Raw genomic sequence first — 27,525 nt, 5'->3', positions numbered from 1 at the left:
TATCTAACCCTATGGTCCGTCTAGTTTTTCCCTCCATAAAGTTTTCACAAGATTAGCGATTTAAAGTTGCTCCAAAATGTTGTGCCTTCTGCGGTTTGTTATGATGGTAATGGTACTGGAAAAACCCAATTAAAGTTGCAAAAATTCACCCATGACAATCGGTGATACATTTTATCAAATACACCTCGTGCATTAGTGAAGTTCATGGTCAGTTGGATATATATATGGTCAGAGGGTAATGTAGTAATTCAAAATAATTTGTGAAAGTCAATTCCAGTAAATGTTTCCCCTATACACATCTCCATAATATTAGCTTTCCCCTTAAAATGCTTTCCCCCTAAAAAAATCAACTTTCCCTATAACAAAAATCATTATTTACTGTGTAAAATTATTAGATTTTATTTTACTATCAGTTGAAAGTAAAAAATAATACATTCGAAACATCAATTTTATCTTTTCTATTTACTATTTGATAAAATTCTAATATTTAATGCATTATCAACATCACAAATCAAAAATGGAATGCTCCAAAATTGGATTGAATAAATACTTTTTGCCTAAATTTTATATTTATGATTGTTTGCATATCGATTTATAACACATAAAACTATATCTATAATAAAAAACATAATGGGTTTTTGAGCCTTCGACAGTCGGATAACATTTTGAGAGACAAACATTGCATCTGACCATCCTAATCTTATCCTAACCAAAGACATCTGACGTATGTAACAATTGTAACTTCTTTTCATTATTGAACATACATTAATTAGATTCCTCTCATCATTATGATCTTAAGAAAACATTAAATGTGGCATAAAGATAAATAAAGACCATTATTTATATTTTTTGGAGTTAAAAATATGTATAATTGATATTAATGTTTGTAATAAATTAATCATCCTTCATCAACCAATAAAGAAAGATAACATTAAAGCTTTTATCAATATTTTAAAAATAAATAAATTTGGAACCAGCTATATGATAAGGTACCATGAAGAAATATTTTGAACAGTGATGTGCACGTATGTTACTTCCGATATAGTCTAATGTTGAGCAATGGATACCAACAGTAACTATGAAATAAAGGTGCAACAAAATTATGGTGGATTATCTTTTTTCGTTCCAATGTCGAATATTTATTTGAAAAACATCATGTATTTAATACTTGGTGGATACTTTTGAGAAATTATTTGGTTTTATACTGCCGGACAAGCATCCTAAAATTGATGAATTTATATTATAATCAAACGGTTTTGTTAATATGAAAATTTTAAAAATTACCAAGTTCTAGATTTTTACCTATATAATAAAACCACAATCAATGAGAGTAAAAATTTATTCAAAATCTGTATATCAAAATGAAACCACGAATTATGTCGTTATCAAAACTACAAACAGGGTCTTCAATGGAGGAGTAAACATATGGTACTTTTTTTCTGCAAGTGCACCACCAGTAATTTAGAAGATTCAAGTGATTTAACAAACCCTTATACATTTATCACAGATCAGATCAATGATGACCCTCATAATTAGTTCCTCACCAATTAATTAAAATAATTAATGTAGCAAAAAAAAAAAACAAAGTGAACAATTAATTGTTACAACCAATTAAAACTAATATTATTACACTCATAATTTATTATTCATAAAGAAAATATATTTTGACTCATATCTTTTTAAAATAAGAAACAATAAACCTTCATCAACCTGTGTAACGTTTGAGAATTGCTGCAAGAAAACCATGAACTTAGATTAATTTTTCTCATGACGTTCCGTTACAGCACGGGTTATTTCTAGTATTTAACAATTCAATGCCAACTATAAATCTTCGCTTCACGATTCAACCTACGAATCGCTTCTCAAAAATAGAAAACGAGACACCCTTCGCCTCACGATTTAAATACTTGCTCCCATCCCTATTCTTATTCCCTTAAATTATTACGACAATATTTAAGGACAATTCGTATATTTGCAGAAACAAGACTGATTTTCTTGACCATGTTTGCTTTTCGTTGGACCTTTCATTTTTTGTTATAATTGTTACATTTTGTCGTTTCGGTTTTGGGAATATAGCTGTTATGTGGGCTTTATTTGTATGAATATAAATCATCACCTCAGTTGTAAAAGGCTCCAATATATTGGCTCAAGCATTGAATTGCAATTCGACATCAATGATCCATCATTCGCTAAAATACCTCATTATGATATGTTCAGGTTCCATCGCTAGGAAGAAAGCCTTCTCCTTTTTCGAAGCAACGAATGATTGTTAAACACCTCGATTAACTTTGCTCTCTAAAATCCTTAAACACCACTGCTAACTGTCCCCCTGTATTTTAGTGTTTTTGAATATTCAATACTTTATAATGTTAGGCATGAGCTCACTTAACTGATAGTTAGAGTAAGCTTGTAGAGGGTTTTACCTGTTATCAATTTCAAAAGGGGGCAATGTATAAAATAGCTATTTATTTTGGAGAATACATAAAAACCCACAAATTACTAAATCGTTACAAGTATATTATTGTCATTCTATATTGAGCGTTCAATATGTCAACTAACCCTTCCAAGTTCTAACTCTTATTAGAGAGGTTCTGTCATTGGAATTATGCATCTACCGGATATGAGTTAGGACAACTAAATTGAGATAGTGGAAACCCTTCCTTTTCACAAATACACCTGCAGGTATAATTGAAATATTCTTTAAAAATATAATTTTTATAATTCCTATTTAGTATTTCTTACTTCCCTTCTTCTTTTTTTATTTCTAATAACTCGTCAAAATTCCTTATAATTGCATATTGGTCGCTATGTGACGTGGTTTTTTCCCGTTTTCTTTTCTTTTCTGAATTTATATTTTTGGGATCAACTTGGATTGTTAACACCAGATTATAATATCAATTTCTGTTGTTGATACCATATTATTATGTCAACTTGGATTGTTGGCACCGGATTATGACGTCAACTTTTTTTTTTCTTTTTTTGGTTGTTGATACCATGACTATGATGTCAACTTGGGTTGTTGACATCGAATTTTAGTATGAATTTGGCTTGACTTGGTATTGGTGGTAGGTGGCGGAGGCGGAGGTTGTGGTGGGGTGGTGGAGAGGTAATGATGGTTGTGGTCGATGGTGGTGGTAACATGGAGTTGTTAACGCTAGATGTTGATATGAACTTGGGTTGTTACACCAGATAGTGATGTAAACTTGGATTCTCGATATTAGATTATGATGTCAATTTGGAATGTTGACATCATAATCTGGACCTAACTCAATTTTTGAATTTTTGAGTTTCGGTATCAACTTGAGTTGTTGACACTAGATTTTTGGTGTCAACCTGGCTTTTGAGTTTGGTGTTGATGGTGGCAGCATAGGTGGTGGCGGTGGACTGGTGTTTGCGATAACGACGGTGGAATGGTGGCTACGGTGGTGGCAGGGACGGATCTACATGGAAGCCAATGGTGGCTCCCGCCTCCCTTAAATATTCTCTAACCACTTAAAAATCCTTCATTTTTACCATTATTTATAAGAAAAATTAATTATTACCCCCTTAATTTTATTTCTTTAACTTAGGACCCCCATGTTTACAATTCCTAGCTCCGTCCCATAGGTGGCGCCGCCGCCGCCGACGGTGTGGTGGTGGTGGTGACGTTGGTGGTAGTGGTGGTGCCAGCGGCAATGGTAGCGTGGTGGTGGGATGGTGGTGGAGGGTCGCTGGTGGTAGTGGGGATGGAACTAGTTGTTTTTTAAAATAAAGAAGCATGTCACATGTAAGGAAAACTTATAAGAAATGGTATTTAAGTAATCCTATTTCAAGGGGATAAGGAATACAGAAGGTATGGATGTTTATTAAATGAATAAGGGTATTTATAGAGACATTGGATTCTAGGGGTATTTAATTAATGTTTCGATGAGATAAGTCTCTCGCGAAAATTTAGAATCATGTTTTTCGGATGGCCACCCGTTTTCTTTTCGTGGACACACCGTTTTGAGCTTATATGTTCATTTTTCCTGGTAAGAAGTACAAAATCCATTTATATTATTTTGAATACCAATAATATATCCTTCCGAAGAATTTTACCTACATTATGTAATGCGAAATTCAGATAACTATTTAGATGAGGTAAATTGCACTTTGTCACTTTCCTCCACACGCGATTTTGTTAATATGTATTTAATCAATGAAGGTAGGAGGGTACACGATTTAGTTAATACGTATGTATTAATCTTTTTTGTCTTTGTGCTCCTAATTAAACTATTTGGCCTTTGTATTTTTTTTTGTTAATACGACTTCTATGAAAAATCAGTACTACATTATTTAGTAGAGGCTTCCAGTAAAAATACACAATTTATTTTTTTCATATGCTTTCCAGTAATTTTAGTAATATACCTCATCTATTTAAATAAAAAATAACACTTTTATCATCAATTTGTTAGGAAGAAAAAAAATTGGTGGGAAGGTATAACAAAAATATAGAGGCAATTATTAATTTTCCGCATAATTTTGTTGGAAAAGAAAATAGATTGATTGGACTGTATAACAAAAGGGTATGAGCAACTATCAATGGTCATTATCATTTTTTTAGGGGAAAAAAGAACTTGGTTGGAGGGTAGGACAAAAAGGTACGAGAAAATACCAATTTTCATCATAATTTTGTTACAAAGAGATTTTTTTTATTTGGTTGGGCGGTGTGATAAAATAATACAAGCAACAATCAATTTTCATCATCTTCTATTATAAAGAAAAATAACTTGGTTGGAGGATATAACAAATATATACATGCAACCATCAATTTCATCATCCTTTTATTAGAAAGAAAAATAAATTAGTTAGTAGATATAACAAAAATGTATATCCAGGAATCCGTTTTCCACATCATTTTATCGGGGAAACAATATATTGATTGGAGGGTACAACAAAAAAGGTATATGAAACTATCAATTTTCATCATTATGTTAGGAAGAAAAAAGTTTTCGGTTAGAGGTATTAAAAATAATACACGAAGCTATTAATTTTGCAGCGTTATTTTATTAGTTGTTAAGAAAGTTAATTATGCCAAGTATGTAGCATGGGCACCATCTAGTAAATTCAAATACATATGAAACAATTGTATTTTAAAATCCCACGGTTTGGAGATGAAGTTTTCTCTCCCATAAATTTTGCTTTTACATTGTTATATGGATGTCCTGGAACACCTTTTATGTATGAAGTATACCAAATTCCGATTGGAGATGCTCTCCATGCACCAAGGTGCAACAAGTTATACGAGACCGTGAGTTGGACTCTACCTCTACGTCGATAATATAAGAACCGCACCTGAAAGACAAGCAGATCTTCCCTTACTATCATTCAGATGAATATGTTTATACAATACTAAGATCATTCAGTCCTTTGAATGTCTCAATCTCTTTAATATTCCTTGTATATTTCTTTATTGTTAAGGAAATCATACACATAGTGTCATGGTACATATATCAAAGTTGTTATTCCAAAGTACTGGTCGTGTCTAAGTATTATAAGGTTCATGTTTTTACATTCAATGAGATACCCACATGCATTACGGATGGGTATGATGTGGAAGTCCCATCCATACCATCTTTATCAGATTACGTTATACCCCTGCCTTAACTGAATTCTCAGTTTTATGGATGAAATTTAGTTTGAATATTTCTTGCAACAAAAATTATCTTTTATTAACCACTAACTAATCTAAGACAAAATAAGTCACATGAACTCTTACAAATAGCAATCAAAATCATCAAATACATTGCCTTTTGAGGCTACAAGAACAAGCGGAGAATTTAACGTTTAGGATAGAAAGAACGAAGAGTGGGTGAGAGAAAAAGATGGCACTAAGCACGAACAAATTCCGCGTCGTCGCGCTGTTAGTTTTGATTGCATCGACGAGCTTCTTCGTGGACAAAGCTCAAGCACGTGGATTTCGAAGTTGCATGAATGTCTGTCGTGCATCTTATTTACTTTGCGCCAACTATTGCTTTGCTTCGTCTTTCGGTTATAATGAGCAACTCATGCAACGAAAAATCGGAGGAAGTACTAAATAACTTACCTTCTTGTTTATCTTTAAACATATATCATTGTCGAAAAATGAATTATATCTTACACTTTTCTTATACATGTCTAATACAGTCTCATGTGGGTAAGTACTTATATGATTGTACAAAATTTACGTAAAAAAAAGTTGATCCTAATTTCTTCATTTTAGAGACATTTCGGTTTTTTTTTTTGTTCTTCTTTTTTAAATAGTTTTTCGGAAAGCTTAAAAGAGAAAACTAGTAGTGTTATTATTATTGCTCATTTATTTTTCATGTATTTAAAATGTAAGATTGACGTATGTCCATAAAACACCAAAGGAACAAGCAAATTAGCTTTTTAATGTTCTTTTAATTAATGTTGGCTTGATTTATCAAATGATATAATTTTGTGAATTTTCTTGTAGGCAAGTCCAATGAAGATTTAGCGCATTACCAAGCACCAAAAGTGCAAGGCGAGGAGAACCATATGAAACAGTCATATCCAAAAAATCCACATTCGAAACATAACAAAAATGTGAAGCATCGACATTCGAAACACTCCAAACATGCTCATCATTGAGAGCCTTTTTTAGCAAAAAGGAAACAATCATCTCTCTTATTCTTCTCTTTTAACTATCCCATGTCTCCATTGTTCACATATACATAAATATGTATATATAAATATATACAAGTATCATCCCGTTCGGGACTCAACCTCCTCGTTTGTATTTGTTTGTATGTTTATGGTTCGTTTTGTAACTTTAAACACTCAATATAATATGTTTAGATTTATTGTAAAATGCAATGCTTAAATATCGTTGCTGTAATATTGTTTAGAAGTCATACATTCCTACGTATGTATATATACATTTATAAAAAAAATATAGTTTGAGATCTTTTTTTCAAAATACTCAAAAAACTGCACATTACTTTTTATACCAAAAAATCCGCTAAAAGACACCTTAAGTAAATTATACGTGCACTATCAAAAAACTTGTTACCTAGGGAAGTGGGTGAATGTGACTTAGATACAATGGGTGCAGTGTAACGTAGTATTTCAACATTGTTTGTTTATATTTTTTGTCTCAAGTATTATCAACCTTTATTTTATCATCCACTAAAACTTTAATGAGTAAGTTTAAGGCTAAAATAATGAAGCTGAGTGATCTATAAATTTAAGAAGTTTTTTGATAAGTAGACATTCCATCGATAACAATAGAGCAATACCATAATATAAGGGTATTACTCAAATCCTATGACCACATAATGAGCCTATAGGTTAGCTGGGGCCTGCGACAACACTGTTTAGTTAGTCGGATCATATTAGCTGCGGCCTACGACCCCGACCGTTAGGAATCTGTTAAAGTTAGAAACTATATAGTTATAAAATTATTTGATCATGAAATCTAGTTATATTAGGAAGTGTATTTGATCCTATAGATTTGACGGAGCTTGCTACCCCGATGTTCTGTTAGTCGAAACAAATAATCAGATGCCTATGGCCCGGGAATTTGAGTCTGTAAATTAGTAGGGGCCTAAGGCCCGGGGTTTAGTTAATCGGATGATAATATCCGGGGTTTACAGCCCCGACCATTAGTAACGATCCGAATATTTAGTTTATTGAATCATAGTAACATGTTTATTTAAGTATTTAGTTTATCGGGTCATAATGGCATTTTAATTTAGTTAGTCATGTAATACCCCGATATTCGGCAGTGGTTGGCCGAATGGAATATAATCAATGATTTGTCCTTTCCTAACGCCGAGGCGTTTTCAGTACAATTGGCTCCAGAGTTGGCAGAAAACTCTGCATTTAAGCGTTCTCGGGAGGGTGTAATCCAGGGATGGGTGACCATCCGGGAAGTTTCTGCTGGATTACCGCAGCGATGCCCGTTGAAAACCTTACACTGCTAGATATCCACAGTGGCTAAGTAGGGACAATATCGGTGGAGGGGTACTGGTCATTACACTATGATATCATCTAATAAAGTTGATATGTAATTCATTTGAATCTTGAAGTATCTTTTGGTTATATTCATTATGACCCCATGATTTTCGTACCTTTGCCAATTTTTATTGACAAAAATAGGGAGAATTAATAAGGCAAGTGAATCAATATATGTGGGTTTCATCTATTATGCAAAAGACGTAAGTATTGACTAAGGGGGAGAAACATAACACCATAATATTTCTTCAAAGTTGTGGTATAGTTAAACTTTGTGGAAGGTAACAATACTATGTTGCGGATCTTCAAAGAGTACATAATGAACAAATGCATAGATGAATACGTTGAAAATTCAAGAAATCAAAAAGCATATTGGACCTAGAGCATATGTAAATGCTTTTGTCTTTAAAATTGACAACGGGGGAAATTGTTAGAGCATCGGTCGGTAGCGTTGTTATGTCAAGTTAATTGTCAAATTTAGTTGCCAAAACGCATTCTTGATTTAGTATACTAAAGTTATTTTCGGACTAAATTAGGTCTAAGAAGTAGAGTATTGAATCAAAGTTATTCTTGAAGAATGAAGATTAAAGACTACAAGAAGACATCCGTGAAGAACTTCATTAAAGGTTAGTAACAATACTTTATTCTCTTGTTTACTATACCTCTCTATCTATGGAAACAAGTGCTCACTCTATGGAATAACTCTTATGACAATACACATTTATGTATATACTTAAAAATTTTGAGCTCATGACTTTAATGAGCATAACCTTTATCCCTGGAAAGGTTCTCGTGTTGTAGTGGATGATCATACGAATTCAACGGGCCAAGACTCACTCAATTTCGAGTCATAACGAAGAAGTTATGGGTGATTCATTAATCCAACACTTATATGTGTAGTAGTTGATTCGTGAATAGGAATAGGTTACACGGACTTTTGCAACGGTACACATACCCTCTCACGTAACTACATGACTAAAACCCTATTTTGGCCATATACTTGGGTTTTTGTCTCCTAGACAAGGTAGCTTGGTTCCCAAGCAATCTAGACTTGGTCATTCACTATAAATAGAGTTTCCATGTGACAATACAACCTATCCCTGGGAAAATTGGAATTCGGTCACATAAGGTTGTTTTCCATAACTTTGTTCTTCATGATCAAGTGTAAGGTTTTATAAGACTTTACTTGGGGATCGTAAAGCACAGGGAATCTATCCTTTTTGATAGTTTCAGTTCTTGTTCTTATTTGTTTGTTGTAAACCCTATAATTGATATGGCAAGATATCATTAGTTGTTTCTAAGTCTAAGTGATCTTGTGAGGAAGACTCAATTTGGGTTCGCGGTTCCATAACCTAATTGTTGGAAGATATCTTCTAAAAAGAATTAACGTTCTGTTAGAAGATTTCCAAGAGTATCTTCTAAAGAGAATTTATGTTCTGCTAGAATATTTACGAGAAGAATTCTTAAAAAGAATCAACTTTCAGTTAGGAGTTCTATAGGTGCTCGAATACAGCTGAAGCAGGTATTACATCTAGTCTGAATAGGTAGTAAGTAATTGGTGTAACAACTTATAACCATTGTGTTCAATCTGGACTAGGTCCCGGGATTTTTCTGCAGTTGCGGTTTCCTCGTTAACAAAACTTTTTGTGTCTGTATTTTTTTTTCCGCATTATATTGTTTTATCTTTATAATTGACATATAATAGGTTGTGCGTATCTAAACCTATATTGTATTAACACAACTGTAAGAACCTACCGGACTCGTCTTGGAGAATTTATATCTTGAAATATGGATTACAAGGCTTGTTCTTGTTGGAATTTGGTTCGTAAACTGTTCGTGTGTATACTAGTTTTACCTTTTTAATGAAATCTTAGATACAATTCCATATTTAAACATATAGATTGTACAAGGATTGTTTATACTGGTTCCCGAACGAAAACGTTGGTGGTGTAATAGGTACCCCCGCGTTTTCACCTGTAATATGACTTCTTAATCTCAACCTCAATCTCAGGGAAAAAGTAACAAAGTTCGGGTTCCAAATTTTCTCTCCCCGAAGATGAATGTATTTATCGAAATTATATTTATTTTACCCAAGATTGTATCGATGGTGCACAACAACACGACAACACTATGTGAGATAACATATTTTTGAAGTATCACGAACAAACCCTTAAACACTAACGACTGTGATTTCTATGGGTTGTCGCAATGCTTCATTACAATCAATAAGGAAGTCTCCTTATATGTTGTTGCAATAATGCAAGCCAAGAGAGGTCGGGAGAAACAACGCAAGTATGGTTAGAAAATCAGCTCAAGAAAGAGGAATCTCGGAGAGTTTTAACATGGAGGATTTTATGGAACATCAAAAGACCGTCGAGAAGCAAAGAGCAGTTGACTGGAAATTCAAAACCAGGGAGATGAAGAAAATTTGGATTTCTCAAGACAAATTTATAAATCACTATGACAAACATAAGATTCTTGGTGCGGACACTTCAATTGTGAACAACTAAAAAAAATATGTATGGAAACTGGAATTTGATAAGCTACAAAGACATATCGAACAACAATTGAGATTTGTTAACAACCCAGCCGATGGTGATGATGATGAGTTCGATGTAGTATAACCTATTAATTAGATAATTGATGTATTAAGTTTAATTTTAATTTGAAAATAAAAGTGGCTCAGTTCTACCTTATTTTACCTAATAAGTTTTACTTAATTATAACCCTACATTAATATTATTACATCGTATTAAAATCCCATACGGGTAATGAGAAACTCCTTAAGGATGTGAAAAATAAGCTTCGTATTCAAAATTCTTTGTTTTCCATCTTCGAAATTCCTATCAAGATCGCACAAAAATTTCATCATAGGTTTCACCCGTAAGTCTATATCGACTTACAATCTGAACTAAAGATATAAATTCTTCAACTTGTTTTCTTATTTTAAAAAATCGACATAACAGTTGTGCACGATCCCAGTTGTGAGGGTTACGTGTGTCATTGCAGAAGATTTCATGAACTTTACCCCAATAACTCTGACTGAATAAACCATCTTGGCGTCGTTCTTCACCCCTCTTTGGATTACATAGTTTTTGCAAAGAGATAAATCTACGTGTAGATTAAAGTCAGGATTAGCCATATTGATGGAGTTTAAGGATTGAGAGTATAACATTTTGTAAAATGTTGGTGTAGAAACTAGAAGGTGTTATTTTGAAATGGGTATGAGTGGGTATATATATGAGATTTATTAAAAGTCGTTGGGGGAAAACTAGTCGTTGGTGATAGAGTGTTTGTCGCTCGATCAACTGAAAACCGCCAAGTGACAATTGGATATTTTTATAAAAAATAATATTGAATAACAAACTACATACAAGTTAACAATTAAATATTTAAACTAATAATGAAATAAATCTTAAAAATTACGCCCACATGCTCTTCCATATTATTCCCAAGGATTGACTATTGGAAATTCTCTTAACCTGTCATACATATCCCTGTTTTGAATGTAATTAGTCATTTACGCATAATTCCTTGCAGGAAAGCCTCTTTCTGGTTGAATCTCAGGCCTCAAATCTTCATCTTCAAAGTTAGTCCACTCCTTATTACGACGGGTTCCTGAATTACCATGTTATGTAGAATTATGCAAGTGAGCATAATGTTGTGCATTTTACGAGGACTTAAACCAAGACGCGGTACGAACAACCCAATTCGCCAACAGGGGGATGACGGTAATATTGAATCAAGGTTGACCATTTTGGATAGATCTCTTCCGTAAGATAATACCCGTGAGTGTATTGATGGTCGTTGATTGCGAAATGGACTTGGGGACAAATTCCACACTTTAGATATTCAAACATCGGCGATTTATGCAAAAAATAATATCATTTTGTGAACCAGGAAGATCAAAAAAGCGTGCCATATACAACAATCATAAGAAGCAGCAACTTTAATATAACGGTTGATTTTGGATAGTCATCTTTATATTGACCGACCCAATAAGTAGGGCGACCCTGCCATACCCAACACATGCATTCAAGACTAACTAGCATTCTTGGGAATTCCCTATCCTCATTTTTTTTTAATATTTCTCTAACATCTTCCTCGGTTGGTTTTGTAAATACGTTAAACCAAAATGATTAATTATTACTTCGCAAAACAATGAAAGATAGTTGAATGGAGTTGTTTTTCCTATACGATGATACTCAGTGTTCAAATCCTCAGGTTTTCCATCACCTAGATTCCTTAGATCCGAAATAAATTTTGTTCAGGAGTATGACCTCTAATATTCAATGCATCAAATTAAATTGAGGTTCTATCCGACAAATCTCATTAATAATCTTTATCAGCAAGTCTCGGGAATGCAGAATCGACGATGGAAATCTTGACTGGAGAACCCATAATCAGAAAAAATAATAATCGTGCATCAGCTTTTGGTGGAACCATTCCCCCCACGATATGTATATCTTCTTGTGAATACTTCTTTTGGCTCTGAAATTCTAGGTATTTGGCCCGAACGTACGAGCAACATAGTGTTGTTTAGTTCTCTATCTTCAGCTTCCTGATCATCAAGTTGTTGCAACATCCGAAGATACGTTTCTTACGGTGATTTGAACCCATTAATATGAATTTTCCTCTCACCATTAGAATTCGCCACTGATTATGAAATTTAAAATTGAGAATATAATTAAAGAAATAGGTAAAATATATGATTTGAGGAATTTGATGAAGTAAAAGGATGTATATACATGAATGAAGTAAGGGGGAAATAGTTGCACAATAGTTGTCTAAAATCAAATTTCAATCGAGCGATCGAGTTTACAACGTCAACGATAATCAGTGTATCGCTTAGGGGTGTACATCGGGCCGGGCAGGCCATCCCAAGCCCGATTATAGCATAGGCCGGGTCGGACGGGCTTTTAGTCTTTACTACGCATTAAGTTTAACAGGCCAGGTCGGGCCGGGCAATAACAAAAATTTAATGCCCATGGCCCGTCCATACCCGTGAAACAATACAGACGAGGCCAGGCCGGGCAGGCCTCGGGCACAAAAAATAATTCAAAAAATTAGAAAGTATATAGGTTTGTCTTTTTCGCTTGATAAATGATGATATATTTGTAACTCGTTCAAATGATTTTTCAAACAATTCATAATCATTACTGTGAAATGTAATTCAAAATTTTCTCGAATCTCAATAAATTGTCCAAATTTGAAATTTAAGGTCTTGAGAAATCCATCACATTAGTAGAAAACTTTATTCCAGGCTATTGGTAATCAGGTAGGCCGGGTAAATAAACAGGCTACCGGACGGGCTAACAGGCCGGACTCCAATATTTGAACAAAAATCCGGGTCCGCCCAATTATAATTATCGGGCAGGCCGGACAAGCCCATGACAGGCTTTCGGGCACCCATGGGCTCCTTCGGACCCGGACGATACATGGCAGGCCGCAGGCTTCCGGGCATTTTGTACACCCCTAGTACCGCTGGCGATATGGATAATGATGAACGCCAAGATGTAACATGACAGAGTGCGAATTCGTGCACACTCCTTAACGAGTGTATATTTCACATTTTAATCTCTACCCTTGATTTAGTTTAGGGAGTTATGTAACGAGAGTCATGATTCTAAACATGGAGGGTAATGGGGCCATCAGTTAAATAATCAACCAGTCAGAAAAATATGCGAAATATACACTCGTTAGAGGAGTGTGAACAGATTTGGACTCCAACATGGTATGGCAATAGAGTTTTTTTTTTTTTTTTTTTTGCCATGGTCCGTAAAAACCGGCCTAAAAAGGAAACTAATGTGGTAAAAATAAGAGTGTAAACAGAGTGTGAAAATAAAAGTGATACAAATGTAAGTCGGTTCCATAGCAGTGATAAAATACGAGATTTACATGAATTTGCTGACCAAAGCGGAACCAGAAAAATCAAAACAAACAAGAAATTGGCCACCGTTCTACTTCTTCTCCATATGGCGAGTGGCGGACCAGGAAACCAACCACCTCCACCATCACCACCATACAAACCATACAAATTAGTTCGAACCCTAACTGCACATACTCGAGCAGTATCCTGTGTAAAATTCTCAAACGATGGAGCTCTCTTGGCTTCTTCCTCCCTAGACAAAACCCTAATTGTTTGGTCATCACAAACCCTAACAATAGTTTGTCGTCTTATAGGTCATGCGGAAGGTGTTTCAGATTTAGCATGGTCATCTGATTCACACTACATTTGTTCAGCTTCAGATGATAAAACCATTAGAATTTGGGATGCACATTCTGGTGAATCAGTTAAAACCCTAAAAGGTCATTCTGGTTTTGTATTTTGTGTTAATTTTAATCCTCAATCAAATTTGATTGTTTCTGGTTCTTTTGATGAAACTGTCAGGGTTTGGGATGTTAAAAATGGGAAATGTGTACATGTAATTAGAGGTCATTCTGAACCTGTTACTTCTGTACATTTTATTAGAGATGGATCAATTATTGTTTCTGGTAGTCATGATGGTTCTTGTAGAATTTGGGATGCTGCTACTGGAGCTTGTTTGAAAACATTAATTGATGATAAAAGACCTGCCGTTTCTTTTGCTAAGTTTTCGCCTAATGGGAAGTTTATCCTGGTTGCTACCCTTGATGATACTCTGGTAAGTTTTTCATTCATTCGTATTGATATTTACTTCTTTTTTTCATTCCTTACTGTTAAATTTGAAATGCATTTGTATGTATATTTCTCGAAAGGGCTGTTTTCTTCATCTAGATTTAAGTGATTAGTGACCTGAAGCCAGCGAAGTTATAACATAGCTGTTAGTCTGGACATGTAAGTTGGTGTTCCGCTGTTTTTTTCTCCGATTTTGATAATCAATGAGTAGTACTTGGGTGAAGTTTGAGATTGGTATGAACTCTCATTGGTTATGATTTTTGTGAATTTGAATGTCATTATTGAGATGACTAGATCAGAATAGAAATATATCCACATAACTACAAAGTATTGATTATCAAATTAGTACTCGAATTTATTAGCTAGTTCAGTACACGTATTTTTATGGTTTTGTTTTAAGCCATTCTTCTGTGGTGGGGTATCTCTTAGGTGGAAGAGAGTTTGAGACTGATATGATTTTATGTGAACTTGAAAGTTACGTTTGAGATGATCAGAGCAGAAACTAATAAAAAATTTATGTGAACATAATATCAAAATACTACTTGATTCTATTAGTTTTTTCAGTTTTTAGTTTTTGTTGTTGTTGGAACATTAGTATTTTAGTTCACTCACTACATGCATTTTCATGGTTTTTGGGCTATGCCATTCTATTACCTTGTTTATTTCTAGAGTGTTGGAACAGCTGATGAATACTTATGTTGCGTAGTCTAGCTCATTTTACAGGATGTAGGTACACATTAAAAGATACAGTTATGCGATTCTGACTTGTACACGTTATTGTAAACTGAAACAGGGTTCTAGTTTTTATGGATGAGTGTTTAGTATAGTTTCTGACCAAGCCTTTTAACACTGGATTGTTATTTATGAAACTATAAACAGGAATCACAATCCAAATGTCACTCATTTTTGAGGCCATGTAAAAAATCAACTCCGAAGAAACTTATAACTTGTTATACCTGTGACCATCTCTCTCTAACCATTGAACTTCACGTAGGCTCTACGTAGCAGTTTCAACTGTTCCATGAATGCATGCTGTGACAAGAATACCTAAAATTACATCTTACCACATGCATTTGCCTATAAACTTTGTTAAACGCATAGTCCCTGTTATCATGCCACTTCTCTTTTTCTTTTTTAAATTTCATCTCAAATGTCTTGCTCACCCGTTTTTTAAAACATGTATGCTTTCCCATAGCTAATAGGTGTTATAAGAATTCTATTGGGATTTTGAGTTAGTTATCTGGCACATTGTTTGGTAGAAATTTGATTTTATAATTTTCTTTCTAACAGATACCCGCTTCACAGTTTCTTTATGTTATTGAACTTATTTTACAGTTTGTAAGTGAGAATTCGTGGAATATGAACATCTAATGAGTATTCTGACAAATCGTTTTATTCTTTATCAAATGCAGAAGCTATGGAATTATTCCACAGGAAGGTTCTTGAAAGTCTACACAGGTCATGTAAACAGAGTATTTTGCATAACATCAACATTCTCTGTGACAAATGGGAAGTACATTGTGAGCGGGTCAGAAGATCACTGTGTCTACATATGGGATCTTCAATTGAAAAATATGATTCAGAGACTGGAAGGCCACACCGATACCGTCGTCTCTGTAACGTGCCACCCTACCGAAAACAAAATTGCCTCCGCTGGTCTTGATAGGGATAGAACTGTGAGAATATGGTTGCAAGAAGCATGATTATGTTGATTTTGGGACTAGGGGTGAACTACTAGAACATTTCATTTAAATATACTGTATACCAATTTGTAGAGTGAAATTAAGGGTATTACTATCACATTTCTGTTGAATTACAATCCTTCTATGATAAAAATTTATACATTTGGTACCCATAAGGGTCATGCATGTTTAGGAAATAATTGGTTCCAACAAACACTCTTAAACATAGTTTTGTTATATCCATTCTTTGGCAATTTCAAATAATCCACTGGTAGGGGTAGTCTTAATTTCTCCTATAAATATACCTTTTTTTTTAATCAGGATTCTCGCTCTCTTCGCCAAGTGCAATGATAAATGCAAGAGGGAATGCATTTATCATAGTTGCTACAGCTTTGGCTTTTTAGCTAGACAAGTCAAAGGTATAGCATAAACATTTAGTTGCATTCCTGATGTTATTAGCTGTATAAATTTTTCACGGAGTATGTGTAAGGTAGTTAATATATGTTGTATTGGCCTATATTATAGGTTTTTATCGTGTATCGGAAAAAAATCTATACGATATCTAAAATATCAGCGATACAAGAATTAAACGATAAAAATGCTTGTATCGTCCGGTACAAACCGATATATCGGTTTCACCGGTATACTGATAATATAGGCAAGGGTAGTTTAGTAGAGTAAATTATTTTGATATGAAAATCTGTGAATAAAACTCTTCCTCGTAATCATATTCTTCCTTTATACCCTTGAAAACTCAACCCGATTCAGTAAAGAAATTTCTAACTATTTCATTTTTCTTAGTGATGGTGGAATGTAATTAAATTTGTACTGTGAAGCTTTTGATTTTGAGAATTAATGCATCATAGAGCACCAATTTTTTTTGGATTGCAACATTTATAAATATTTAAAATTATAGGTCTTAATGATGTATCACCGATAAAAACCGATATAATCTTTTGTATAGGTGTATCGGACCTGGCCGATACCATACCGATACACGATATTAACTACTTTGAGTATGTGGTAGGTAGACATTCTATAATGAGATTTTTATTTTGGGGAACGATGTTTAACTTTGTCTATATACGAGATCAACCTCCTTTTAAGCTAAGATGTTATAATTTTTCGGGCTATTTTGTGTTTCCTCCCCTCCCAAAATTTCTAATTAGTATTTTCTCCCCAAAAAAATTGATATTAGTGTTTCTCCCGTCGTTAAATTTTCCATCCAAATATCAGTTAGATGTATCAGCATCGGTGGAAAAAAAGGTACACATGTCGCATAAACTACCTAAAATATCCTCGTCTTCTTCATCGGTTAAAACTCATTTTAACCCCAAGACCCCCTCATCCCAACCCTTCCCATATCACGTTTCATGAGATTTTAGAATTCTAAAATTAGGGTGTTTTTTTTTTATCAAAACAAATTAGGATTTTCTAGATCTGGATATAAGTCCCATCTTCATTAACTCATTCCCCAAACCCCCTTGATCACTGATTCACTCAATTCCATTAGGCAAGCAAAAAACTTTTTTCAATTCCATTAGGAATTACTAACAGTACCATCATCATTATTAATATCATCCCGACCCCATCTCCAGTTCCATTTGGATTGACCCATTAACATCTTTAAGATATTTTATGGATTATTGGATGAATTGGATCGAACAGAAACTCGATTTTAGATTTAGATTCAAGTATAGATCGGAGATTGACAATAAAAAATGGTGATGATTTTATGGAACAAAATTGGGTTTTGGAGGTAAGGGATGTAAATAAGATTGACGACCCCATTAATGGTGTATACTTGTCTTTTATTAGAGCAGCAAAATGACATGAAATAGATGTTTAATACTGGGTGAGAAACTAACATGGGTGTTGTCCAACTGGTTAACAGAGATTTTGTTTGATTTTTTCGGTTGAATAATTTGTTTTGTTGGGAATCCTAAGTTGGGTTTTGATTTAAAAGTTTATTTGATTTCTCCATTTAAATGATGATCAATGAACAAAAAGTTTGATTATCTATTCTTTTCTGGTTTATGCCGAAGACCCGGCTGGCTTCTGTAAAAGTGACGATGAAGAAGCAGGTCTAGCAAGTGTGTACTGTTCAGACATTTTTGGGTTTTGGAGGTAAGGGATCTTTAGAGGATATTTTGGGAAGATGAAGAAACACGTGTATAATTTCTGTCACGCATGCACAGGTGTTGACTCAACTAACTGAGTAATGGACGGAATTCCTAACGATAGGAGGAAACACTAATTTCAATCTATTTGGGGAGGAAACACTAATTAGCAATCTTGGCAGGGGAGGAAACGCAAAATAGCCCTAATTCTTTTGTTTTATTATGAGATTCAAAGATGAAAATTTATTTTTGAAAATTAGCACTTGGGTTATCTTTATTCAGAACCATATACGGTCCTGCTAAAGAAGCTGTCAACAAGATTTTGTGTTTCTGCAGAAAAAAGAATCAAGGACATTTGATTTGCAGTTCAATAGTTCCATTTTTTTCGTCATCATCATCAAATGTTACTATGCTTCAGAAGAAAAAAAAAGAAGTTAGATGTGCACAGGTTAACTCATGATCTTTGTTTGCAGCTGCAGCTGCACCAGCATTAGCACACACAATGGCTGAACTTTATGATGCCAATTCACAGGCACCAGTATCAGCGCCCGCATACAGTGCAGGTACACAGGCACCAGAATCAGCACCCACAGCAGACCTTTTTGATGTTGGACAAAGATTTGCAAGATGATTCTTGAAAGACCTTAGGAAGTAATCATTATATCATCATCAGCAATCTCTATCTTTCTATGTACCTTTCCACCTCTCTTTCGCTCAGAGATTGCAGAGTGCTTACTTTTTCTTTCTGGGAATGTTCTGATCATTAACCATTTTCATTCAATATATGGGAACATGATATTCTTAATCAGAAGTTTGTTACCAAATTCTTTCATAAATGAATGATTTGATCCAAAGAAATGTATGTTCTAGCCTGTATAAACATTACACGGTTACAGCACATGTATCTTCACAAGACAATGCCACTCTTGTTCATGGTGTAATTTACAGAAATATAAGTAAAACTGACTGACTTAACAATTTTGTTGTGTATACTCATGGGCAAAGATCATTGGCTCTTGTAATTACCAAACGTATCCTCGAGACCACTGTTAACTTTGTTTCTACGTTCCAATATCATACTTGAATACGCCTGTAGACAAGAAATGTTGTAATTTTAGTTTATAGCAAAACAGGCTTCCTAAGCACATCATAGATATGGCCCAACATTTGCCAAAATAGCTTTCCTGGAAACGGGGAAGTGGAACACTGGTTACTAGTTTTGCTTGCAAACAAGAACACAAACTCAAGAAGGTTCTGAAAACGTGATTTGAAATAGTGATCAAAATGCTGGGAATGTGACAATGTCAAGTGAAAGGGGTCTAGTTGCCAAATTCATCCTAACATTTAAGCAGAAAATTTCAGTGACTGATGATTAGCTGCAGTATTCTTGTTCTTCATTTCTTTGTACTAGTATTTTGCAACCAATCAGCTTATTTCAACAAGTCAAAATTCGGTTGTTTTGAGCTTGAAGTGTTGGATCGTTGATTCAAATATCAAAAAGGAATGGTTATCGTACCTTAGGATAAGAATAGAGAAAAATGTACCACCATGCAGAAATTAGAAAGACAACCACTGCACTGATTATCACTGAGTGCATTATGATCCAGCTACCACCAATCGCCGATACTCCAGTTAGCGTTATCGTCCAAGGCTGACACCTAAAAAGAAGGCAAAGAAAGGTATGTTACAACCAATTACTGACACTCCGGTAGTAGATTCCGCATAGTGAACAATTCATCAACAAGTTTCATTTGGAAAGATGGTCATAAACATGGGTTCCTAAATAAAGCAATTTAAATCCTGATTCCCCTTGTGGCCTCTCGTACTTAAGGTTAGTAGTTTGAGTTCCCACACTAACCACTGACCAGTAGTGGATTCCTCATAGTGAACAAAGCTTTAACAAGTTGCATTTTACAAACAGTGCAGAGTACTCATCTTTCAAACCAAAATAATTAAAATCCTAATTCCTCATTCGGCCAGGGTAGACTCTCGTAGTTCGAGTGCCCACGCTGACCCATCTCCAGGACAATTTTAATTCCACATCGGCACAATCTCAAATACATTCAGTTCACAATTAAGTTACAATTAAAACTAACAAAATGAAGCAAACTAGACTGGTTTCTACAATAGGATAAGATAACGTGACAGCCAAAGAAAAGCTCACCAAGCAGGTTTTGTATCCCAGACGGAATCGTATTCTAGAGAGAGATGGTTCATATAACCATCCATATCTTCAACTACACCGTTTTCATCCACAAATTGAGAGTCATTTTGATTGCTGTGAACAACTACGCTTCTATTGCAGGATTTCTTAGATAAAGAAGGTTTAGTTACGGAGATTTTAGGAAATTTAAGAGGATTTGAAAGTTGGGTTTTTAATGACAACTGATTTTCATGGCTCCTAAGTTGAGATGAAAGTGACGGAGGGAAGAACGATAGAGTACCCATCTTTCACCTGAAAAAGTCTTTAGGAAAAAAAATCGTTTCTCTTCATAGGCCAATAAAATAGAGTAACTTATCGGTCAGATTAAACAGTTTATCTGTGGGTCCCCCATAAGAAAACCCATCTTTAACCGTAGAGGTGTCCATTGATGAGTATGACAGAAAAAACTGTGAGGTGTCCATTGATGTGTAAAATGACTGAGAAATATACCAGAGGTAGATCTGGCAATAGTTTTGTGAAGGTGAATAAGTCCCGCTATTGGTGCCCATTTGCATAACAACACAATGAACGTGTACTTCTAAACCGTCAGACTTTATAAATCTGTAAAGGCTTAAATTCGTGCTTATTGTGTACTAGCATTACTGCGTTAGCACATTGTTCTTGCAAAATTTTAGCTTAATGTATCCTGAATTTCTTTTTCAGACTTTAGTCTTTAGACTTTCTTAATAAAAGCCGCAGTATAAAACAAAAAAAAAAAAGATTACAATAGCTCTCATATTTTACAATGTTGACTCTCGACATACAAACAAAGCAGTCTGAAATGTTAGAACTAGATGATCTTTTCTTCAATTACATTTTAAAATTGTTTTGCTTCATCTTCTCTTTTTATCGTAGCTTACTTGAGGTTAAGGTACTATGACCCTCCTTGGTTCTTTTCTATTTTCTCATTGACGAATAAAATCTCCTAGGAAGCTAACCGAAAAGAAAAGGTAACAATTTTCACTAATCAACCTCTGGTCATATTAGAATTAGCAGGTTCTAATTTTTCAACAAAGGATTGAACTCAAAAAAGTTTGCTGGTCGGAGCTCAAATCCACAGTGCAGTGTCGGCATCACTGGGAAATCTTCTTGGTCAGGGATATGATGTAAACCAACTGTGTACCAGAGTACGATATCCTTGTTCTTGATTGTTCTGTTCCTGCATATATAGACCACAATGTCTTTGTTACTACATTACTACCTAATGATTAAGTCAACCTAATTGTTTAGATGGAAATTACCTGCTACTCCAAACAGCTAACCCGTCATCACCATGGCTTTGATCAGTGAAAAGTCCACCTGCCCATCTCTCTGACTTGTTATATGCAGTTGCCCAAACTTGATACTTGGTATAGGCTGCACGAATTTGGGGGTAATCATCATCTGACAGAAGTGAAGAACCTGACGAGCCAGGAACTAACCGATAAACCACAATATTACCCACATTTGGCTTCTTATTAGGATTTACAACTAATAATCCTACGGGCTCCATACCTAGCCGAATTCTAGCTTGTGCTTCAGTTTCAGCTGTTTCCCGAGTGACAGTCCAGTAACTCTTCCTTGGGGACTGCATATGTTTTGGTACTCTCATTTTCTCCATCTTTGACTTGACAAAAGAGTTTTCTGCCCCATCAATGTCCAAGTCTAGGTAGTATGTTATGAAGTGGTCATGGTTGATGGCAATGGTGTTTTCTGCGACGAGGGTTCCGTATATGTCTTCAGTTATCTGGTCCATATTTGCGTACGACGTAGCCATCATTTGTAAAATACCTGTTAATCCCACCTGAAGAACATAAAATTGCCACTATTCATAAAGCCTTCACTGAGAAATATAATCATAATTCAACGGAAATAGCGAAAAATTGTTACCCCGACTTTTATAGAACCAGTCCTTTTGAATTCCCAATCCTGGATATAATCATAATTCCCAACAGTTGAAACGATTCGAACTACTAAATTAACCTCTTCACTAACTTCTCTTATCTGCAAATTTCACATAAACTCAATGTCACAACGTGTAACCCAAATGCACAGGGAAATTACCAGCTTTAACTTGGGAGGTCTAAGGTTCAAAGTACTACTTACAACTCTTCCGGGCATGGAAATTTGAGTATGTCTCCAAGATACATCGCCAGTATACCTTTCGAAAATGCATATAATTCCAGGAACTTTATAAGGTTCACCATCTGCTCTAACCAAGTATCCATCTAAATATTTGGCATTAGCGGGGCAGTCAACCAATGGCTCCAGTGTATTAGCTGATTGACCAAACCCATATTCTCCTACATCCAAATAGGTCCTAAAGTACCATTCTGTTGTCGGATCCATGTACGGGACAAACGTCTCCGATACGTGTCCCTTGTATAAAACACTGCGGGATTTACCTTTCTGTTGGTCGTATATAGACGCAGTCGAGATGATGAGCCCTGCCCTTGAGTTAAAACCAACATGAAAAGACCAGTTTCCCCACTGAACAATGCTGCCATCTATGTCGAATCCGTGCTTCTTTTGTTGCGACTTGTTTCTATGAGGTGACGAATGAAAACTTGTACCTTTAGCTTTAGGCACTGGAGCTCGGAATCTGTCCAGATATTCTGTTATTTGCATCAACTTTACATCAACAAACATAGAAATCCCCTCAATAGGTCTTGCATATATGTTGTTGGTTCCTTGTTGATAGTAACATACCACTTTTAGGCTTCTTTTCTTTGTACGTTCTCCAAACCACCCTGCAGTGAGGGGCAAACAGAAAATATCTGACAAATTCAAACTTCTCTTTTGAATTGAGAGCTTGAATTTGGGATATTTTGCAGGGAATTTAGTAGTTTGGTAGAGTTCTTCAAATGTGAACCTGGGATATCCATATCCTCTGTAGATTTGGTCTGATACTATATAACCAGCACTTAAGTCCACAATAATTTCATGGATGAAGTCCAGAGCTTGAACCACAACCTTGGCTCGGCGGTGAAGAGGAGATAACTCCTGCGTTTTGTCGACGACAACCATTGAATTACATCGGCTTTCTCTGGTTCTTCGAGATCAACATAATGAAAAGAGATGTTAGAAGAAGAAGAAGAAGATTGTCCTAGGTGAGAATTATGTATTATGTGTTTTATTTGGGTTATTTCAGAGGGTGTTAAAGGGTCCAAAGGGTGCTTAAGACTAGTAGTAGTAGATGTGAAGCACAATTGAAAAAGAAATACCAGGACAAGAGAAGATATAGCCATTGAAGCTAGCTAGTAGCTGTTTTGATTTATCTAGTAGCTAGCTAAAAAGAATATGCATTTGGTTTATGAATTGTGATGATATTATTCCCTGTAGATAATAGAGTTTTATATGAAAAAAAAAAGAGATCAAGCGTGCTGTTAAGTTATGAGTGTCTGTGATGATGGGTCTGCACCAAACTATTCAAGAGTCAACTTGGAAAGGCTGCGAGCTTTTTTAAAAAATATATGTCAACTTTAGGTCTTCCTTTTTTTTTTCTTTTATTAAAGGAAAAATGCTTACCATGTGCTTGTAGCTCTTGGTTTTTGCAGACTTGTTGTCCCAATCTAAGCCAGGTTCAAATCATATTTCAGGCCATGTTACTTTGCTTTCTTTTTTTTTCTTTCTTTTTAGTAATGTTTTTGGAACGCTTAACCATTTGCATCGGTTGGTGCGATTTGAGTAGTCAAACAAAAAGATACGTCTGTCTTGTTCGATTCAATCACCATCTATTCAAATCAACCTGCTACCAAAATATTTGCAAAATGAATAACCACTTTAGTTGAAATAGGAGGTTTACATTATTCTAAAGACTCTCTAAGTCAGGACTTAACTTCCAATTTATCCGATTCAATATCTTAGTGTCTAACAGTAAATCATTTCAGACATGATAAAAGCGTACGTGAACCAGAATTGTATGTTCAAGAGTTTACAGAGGTACAATTAGGGAATGTCCGAGGACTAGGGGGACTCCTGGTGTTAAGGACTGGATTGCTTTCCAAGAAATTCGCGGGTCGAAGCTCAAATCCACCACTGAGTGTTGGCATTACTGGGAAGTCTTCCTGGGAAGGTACATGATGAAATCCCAACGTATACCACAAAACAATGTCCTTGTTTTCTATCTCCCTGTCCCTGGAATCAACGATAATCAACATTGTCAAGCCTCTTAGGAGTCGAAACAAGAGGACAAGAATAGTTGGTAATTACTCTTTAGAATATATTCGAAGCATTCTTTGTTGGTTAATGAATGTTTAGAATCTCCTAATACATTACCGGCCATGACTATGAACTGGTCCAAAAGGTGATGCTAATTATTCCATGTTATTAAATTCCAGTCTCACCAAGAAACTATGGGGTCTAAGAGGTAATTGAACAGTGGACCTAGACAGTAACATGAAGTTTTATCATTTAGAAGAACAAGGTGGTCTGGTCTTCCATCCTTTTCAAAATGGCGGGCGAACTGTCGCTGGGGAGAAAATACTTAAGAATGGCCTAGTTATGTCCACGTTAAAGATACTAAAATAACAACTTGTAGATTAATTTACATACCTGCTACTCCAGGTGGCTAAGGTATCATCACCTTGACTCTGATCAGCATATGATCCACCAACCCATTTCTCAGACTTATTGTAAGGGGTAACCCACACTTGATACTTCGTAAATGCACCGCGAATTTGAACATAGTCATCGTCAGACAAAAGTGAACCTGTTTGTGATCCGGGAATCAGATGGTACCCAACGTCATTTCCCATTTTAGTTTTCTTATTAGGATTTACAACAAACAGTTGTGTAGGCTTCATTCCCAGTCTTATCTTGGCTTAGGATTCAGGGTGGATTTCACAAAAGAGTTTTCATGACCGTCAACGTCCAGATCAAGATGGTAGGTTAGGAAATGGTCGTGGTATACCCCGACGGTGTAGTCAGCTAACAGAGTACCGTAGATTTCCTCCTCGATCTGGTCTTTGTGGGTGTATTCTGCAGCTTTCACTTCTAGGATTCCAGTTAGTCCCACCTGGTGCCATGCAATAAAACTTACTAGTATGCATGATGCCGCAGGTATCACAAAAGAAGCGTACATATTCTAAATGAGTCTAGTTTCCAGAATGAATTTTCTTACCCCAACTTTAATTGAGCCACTCTGTTTGAATTCCCAGTCAATAATGTAGTCATAGTTGCCAACAGTTGAAACCATCCTTACTACTAAGCTCACCTCTTCTCTGACCTCCCTTATCTGCAAAACAAAACCAATTACAGCCATAAAATCCTCCTAAGCTTCAATGAAAAATCCAGTAAAAGCTGACAACTAATTTAGTCCGATATCCACTTACGAATTTACCCGGAATAGCAGTTTCGGTATGGCGCCACATGATATCTCCAGCATATTTTTCGAAAATACAGAAAACGTTTTTAACTTGTACTGGTGTCCCATCTTGTCCGGCATAATACCCATCCATAAAAACTGCATTGGCTGGACAGTCTTTATAGGGTTCAAGTGGAAATGCACACAGTCCTAAAACTGCATTGTCCGGCATAATACCCATCCATAAAAACTGCATTGGCTGGACAGTCTTTATAGGGTTCAAGTGGAAATGCACACAGTCCTAATCCATATTCACCAGCATCAAAGAATGTCTTGTAGTACCATTCTTCTGATGGATCCATATATGGTACAAAAAATTCAGATACAAATCCCTTATACAGGACATGACGAAATTTCTCCTTTTCTTGATCGTAAGTTGATGCCAAAGATATTGCAGAACCTGCCCGCATATCGTAACTTAGGTGGAATTTCCAGTTCGCCCACCTGTTATTTACAAAATAACTTGATTTTCCACAAAGTTCCTATCATGCAAAAATTCCACAAAGAAGAAAAATCGAATATATAGACAAAGATTGACACTAACCTTACAGAATGACCATCAATGTCGAAGCCGCGTCCGTCTTGAATGGCCGTAATACCCTTTGACCGCTGGCCTAACAATGGCAATTTCAGTTTGGCTTTCCTATACTCAGTTCCTTCAGCTTTAGGCATAGTAACCGTCAACCTATCGGTATACTCTGTTACCTTCATCACATCTAAGTTAACCACAATAGTAACACCTTCAATAGGTCTAGCATACAAATTCACCGTCCCATCTAAGTAAAAGCACAACATTTTCGTATTTCTCTTAACATTTTTTTTTTTCTCTCCAAACCATCCAACTGTAAAAGATGCACAAACAACTTCGGATATGTTGAGTTTTCTCTTCTCAATGGAACGTAGAAACGGTGGATACGTTAAAACAAGGCTATTTGCTGATGTTTGTTCCTCAAATGTAAGAATTGGATAGCCATGACCAGTATAAACTTTATCAGAAACGATAGACTTGTTCGATATGTCTACGATGATTTCGTGTGTTTCTTCGTTGATTCGTGTTATTATAAAGGACATACGAGGTAAGTCTTTTTTTGTTTTGGATGAAGAATGATTAATCATCCATGAAAGAATTTTCGATTTCTTTGGTTCTTCTAAACAAGCATATTGAAAAGTTAAGTTGTAGGCAGAACTAGCATACGAGTTTTTTTACTATGGTTTGGATTTGAATGAACTCTGATGGCGTTAGAGGGTCTAGTGGATGTTGACGAGAGCGAGTACTGAGAGGAAAAAAGAAGAGAGAAAAGATTATAAGAAGTGTACCTAAAGTTGGAGCCATTGATGAACGCTGCAGCTAGACAGTGTTTGCATGTGTAGTTTGGTTTTGGATGATTTTATGTTTTTGTTGTTAAATAGCTAATGACATCCAATTATGGGTCGTCTTGGTTATAGGGACGGGCTTGTTGGTGAATTTTTTTTTTTTTTTTTTTAAGCATGTTTGGTTGGGACCAGTTTCAGTGTAAGTTGTTGTTTGTTTCTTTAATATAAAT

The 27,525-nt window shown here is 35.3% G+C and overlaps 2 protein-coding genes, 1 long non-coding RNA gene and 2 pseudogenes across 3 annotated transcripts; 2 read left to right on the top strand and 3 right to left on the bottom strand.

The window, feature by feature from the left end:
• The first annotated feature begins 5,762 nt into the window (after positions 1 to 5,762).
• LOC113333359 lies at positions 5,763 to 6,872 on the top strand. The gene is made up of 2 exons (XR_003351956.1): positions 5,763 to 6,048; positions 6,455 to 6,872. It is a non-coding gene; the product is annotated as an uncharacterized LOC113333359 (long non-coding RNA).
• A 7,025-nt stretch (positions 6,873 to 13,897) lies between these two features.
• On the top strand, positions 13,898 to 16,481 carry LOC113333053 (COMPASS-like H3K4 histone methylase component WDR5B). The gene is made up of 2 exons (XM_026579543.1): positions 13,898 to 14,618; positions 16,045 to 16,481. The coding sequence occupies exons 1-2, from the start codon at positions 13,950 to 13,952 to the stop codon at positions 16,333 to 16,335; spliced, it is 960 nt and encodes a 319-aa protein (XP_026435328.1). The 5' UTR covers positions 13,898 to 13,949; the 3' UTR covers positions 16,336 to 16,481.
• A 2,736-nt stretch (positions 16,482 to 19,217) lies between these two features.
• On the bottom strand, positions 19,218 to 20,924 carry LOC113333054. The gene is made up of 3 exons (XM_026579544.1): positions 20,599 to 20,924; positions 19,951 to 20,092; positions 19,218 to 19,524 (listed from the first exon to the last, which is right to left on the bottom strand). Exons 1-3 carry the CDS (start codon positions 20,880 to 20,882, stop codon positions 19,441 to 19,443), a joined length of 510 nt encoding a protein of 169 aa, XP_026435329.1. The 5' UTR covers positions 20,883 to 20,924; the 3' UTR covers positions 19,218 to 19,440.
• A 448-nt stretch (positions 20,925 to 21,372) lies between these two features.
• LOC113333050 lies at positions 21,373 to 23,924 on the bottom strand (annotated as a pseudogene).
• Positions 23,925 to 24,150: 226 nt separating this feature from the next.
• On the bottom strand, positions 24,151 to 27,314 carry LOC113333052 (annotated as a pseudogene).
• Positions 27,315 to 27,525: the final 211 nt, after the last annotated feature.

Source organism: Papaver somniferum, unplaced genomic scaffold (genome assembly GCF_003573695.1).
Source record: "Papaver somniferum cultivar HN1 unplaced genomic scaffold, ASM357369v1 unplaced-scaffold_132, whole genome shotgun sequence".
In the NCBI taxonomy this organism is placed as follows: domain Eukaryota; kingdom Viridiplantae; phylum Streptophyta; class Magnoliopsida; order Ranunculales; family Papaveraceae; genus Papaver; species Papaver somniferum.
Note: the sequence above shows the minus strand (reverse complement) of the source record. Positions and strands in the feature narration are given on the sequence as shown.

Coding starts and splice junctions, on each gene's coding strand:
- LOC113333054 (XM_026579544.1), bottom strand. CDS start 20,882: ATGGGTACTCTATCGTTCTTCCCTCCGTCACTTTCATCTCAACTTAGG. Junction 20,093..20,598: donor TGGGATACAAAACCTGCTTG/GTGAGCTTTTCT, acceptor CCTTCTTTTTAG/GTGTCAGCCTTGGACGATAA. Junction 19,525..19,950: donor TTCTCTATTCTTATCCTAAG/GTACGATAACCA, acceptor TCTTGTCTACAG/GCGTATTCAAGTATGATATT.
- LOC113333053 (XM_026579543.1), top strand. CDS start 13,950: ATGGCGAGTGGCGGACCAGGAAACCAACCACCTCCACCATCACCACCA. Junction 14,619..16,044: donor CTACCCTTGATGATACTCTG/GTAAGTTTTTCA, acceptor TATCAAATGCAG/AAGCTATGGAATTATTCCAC.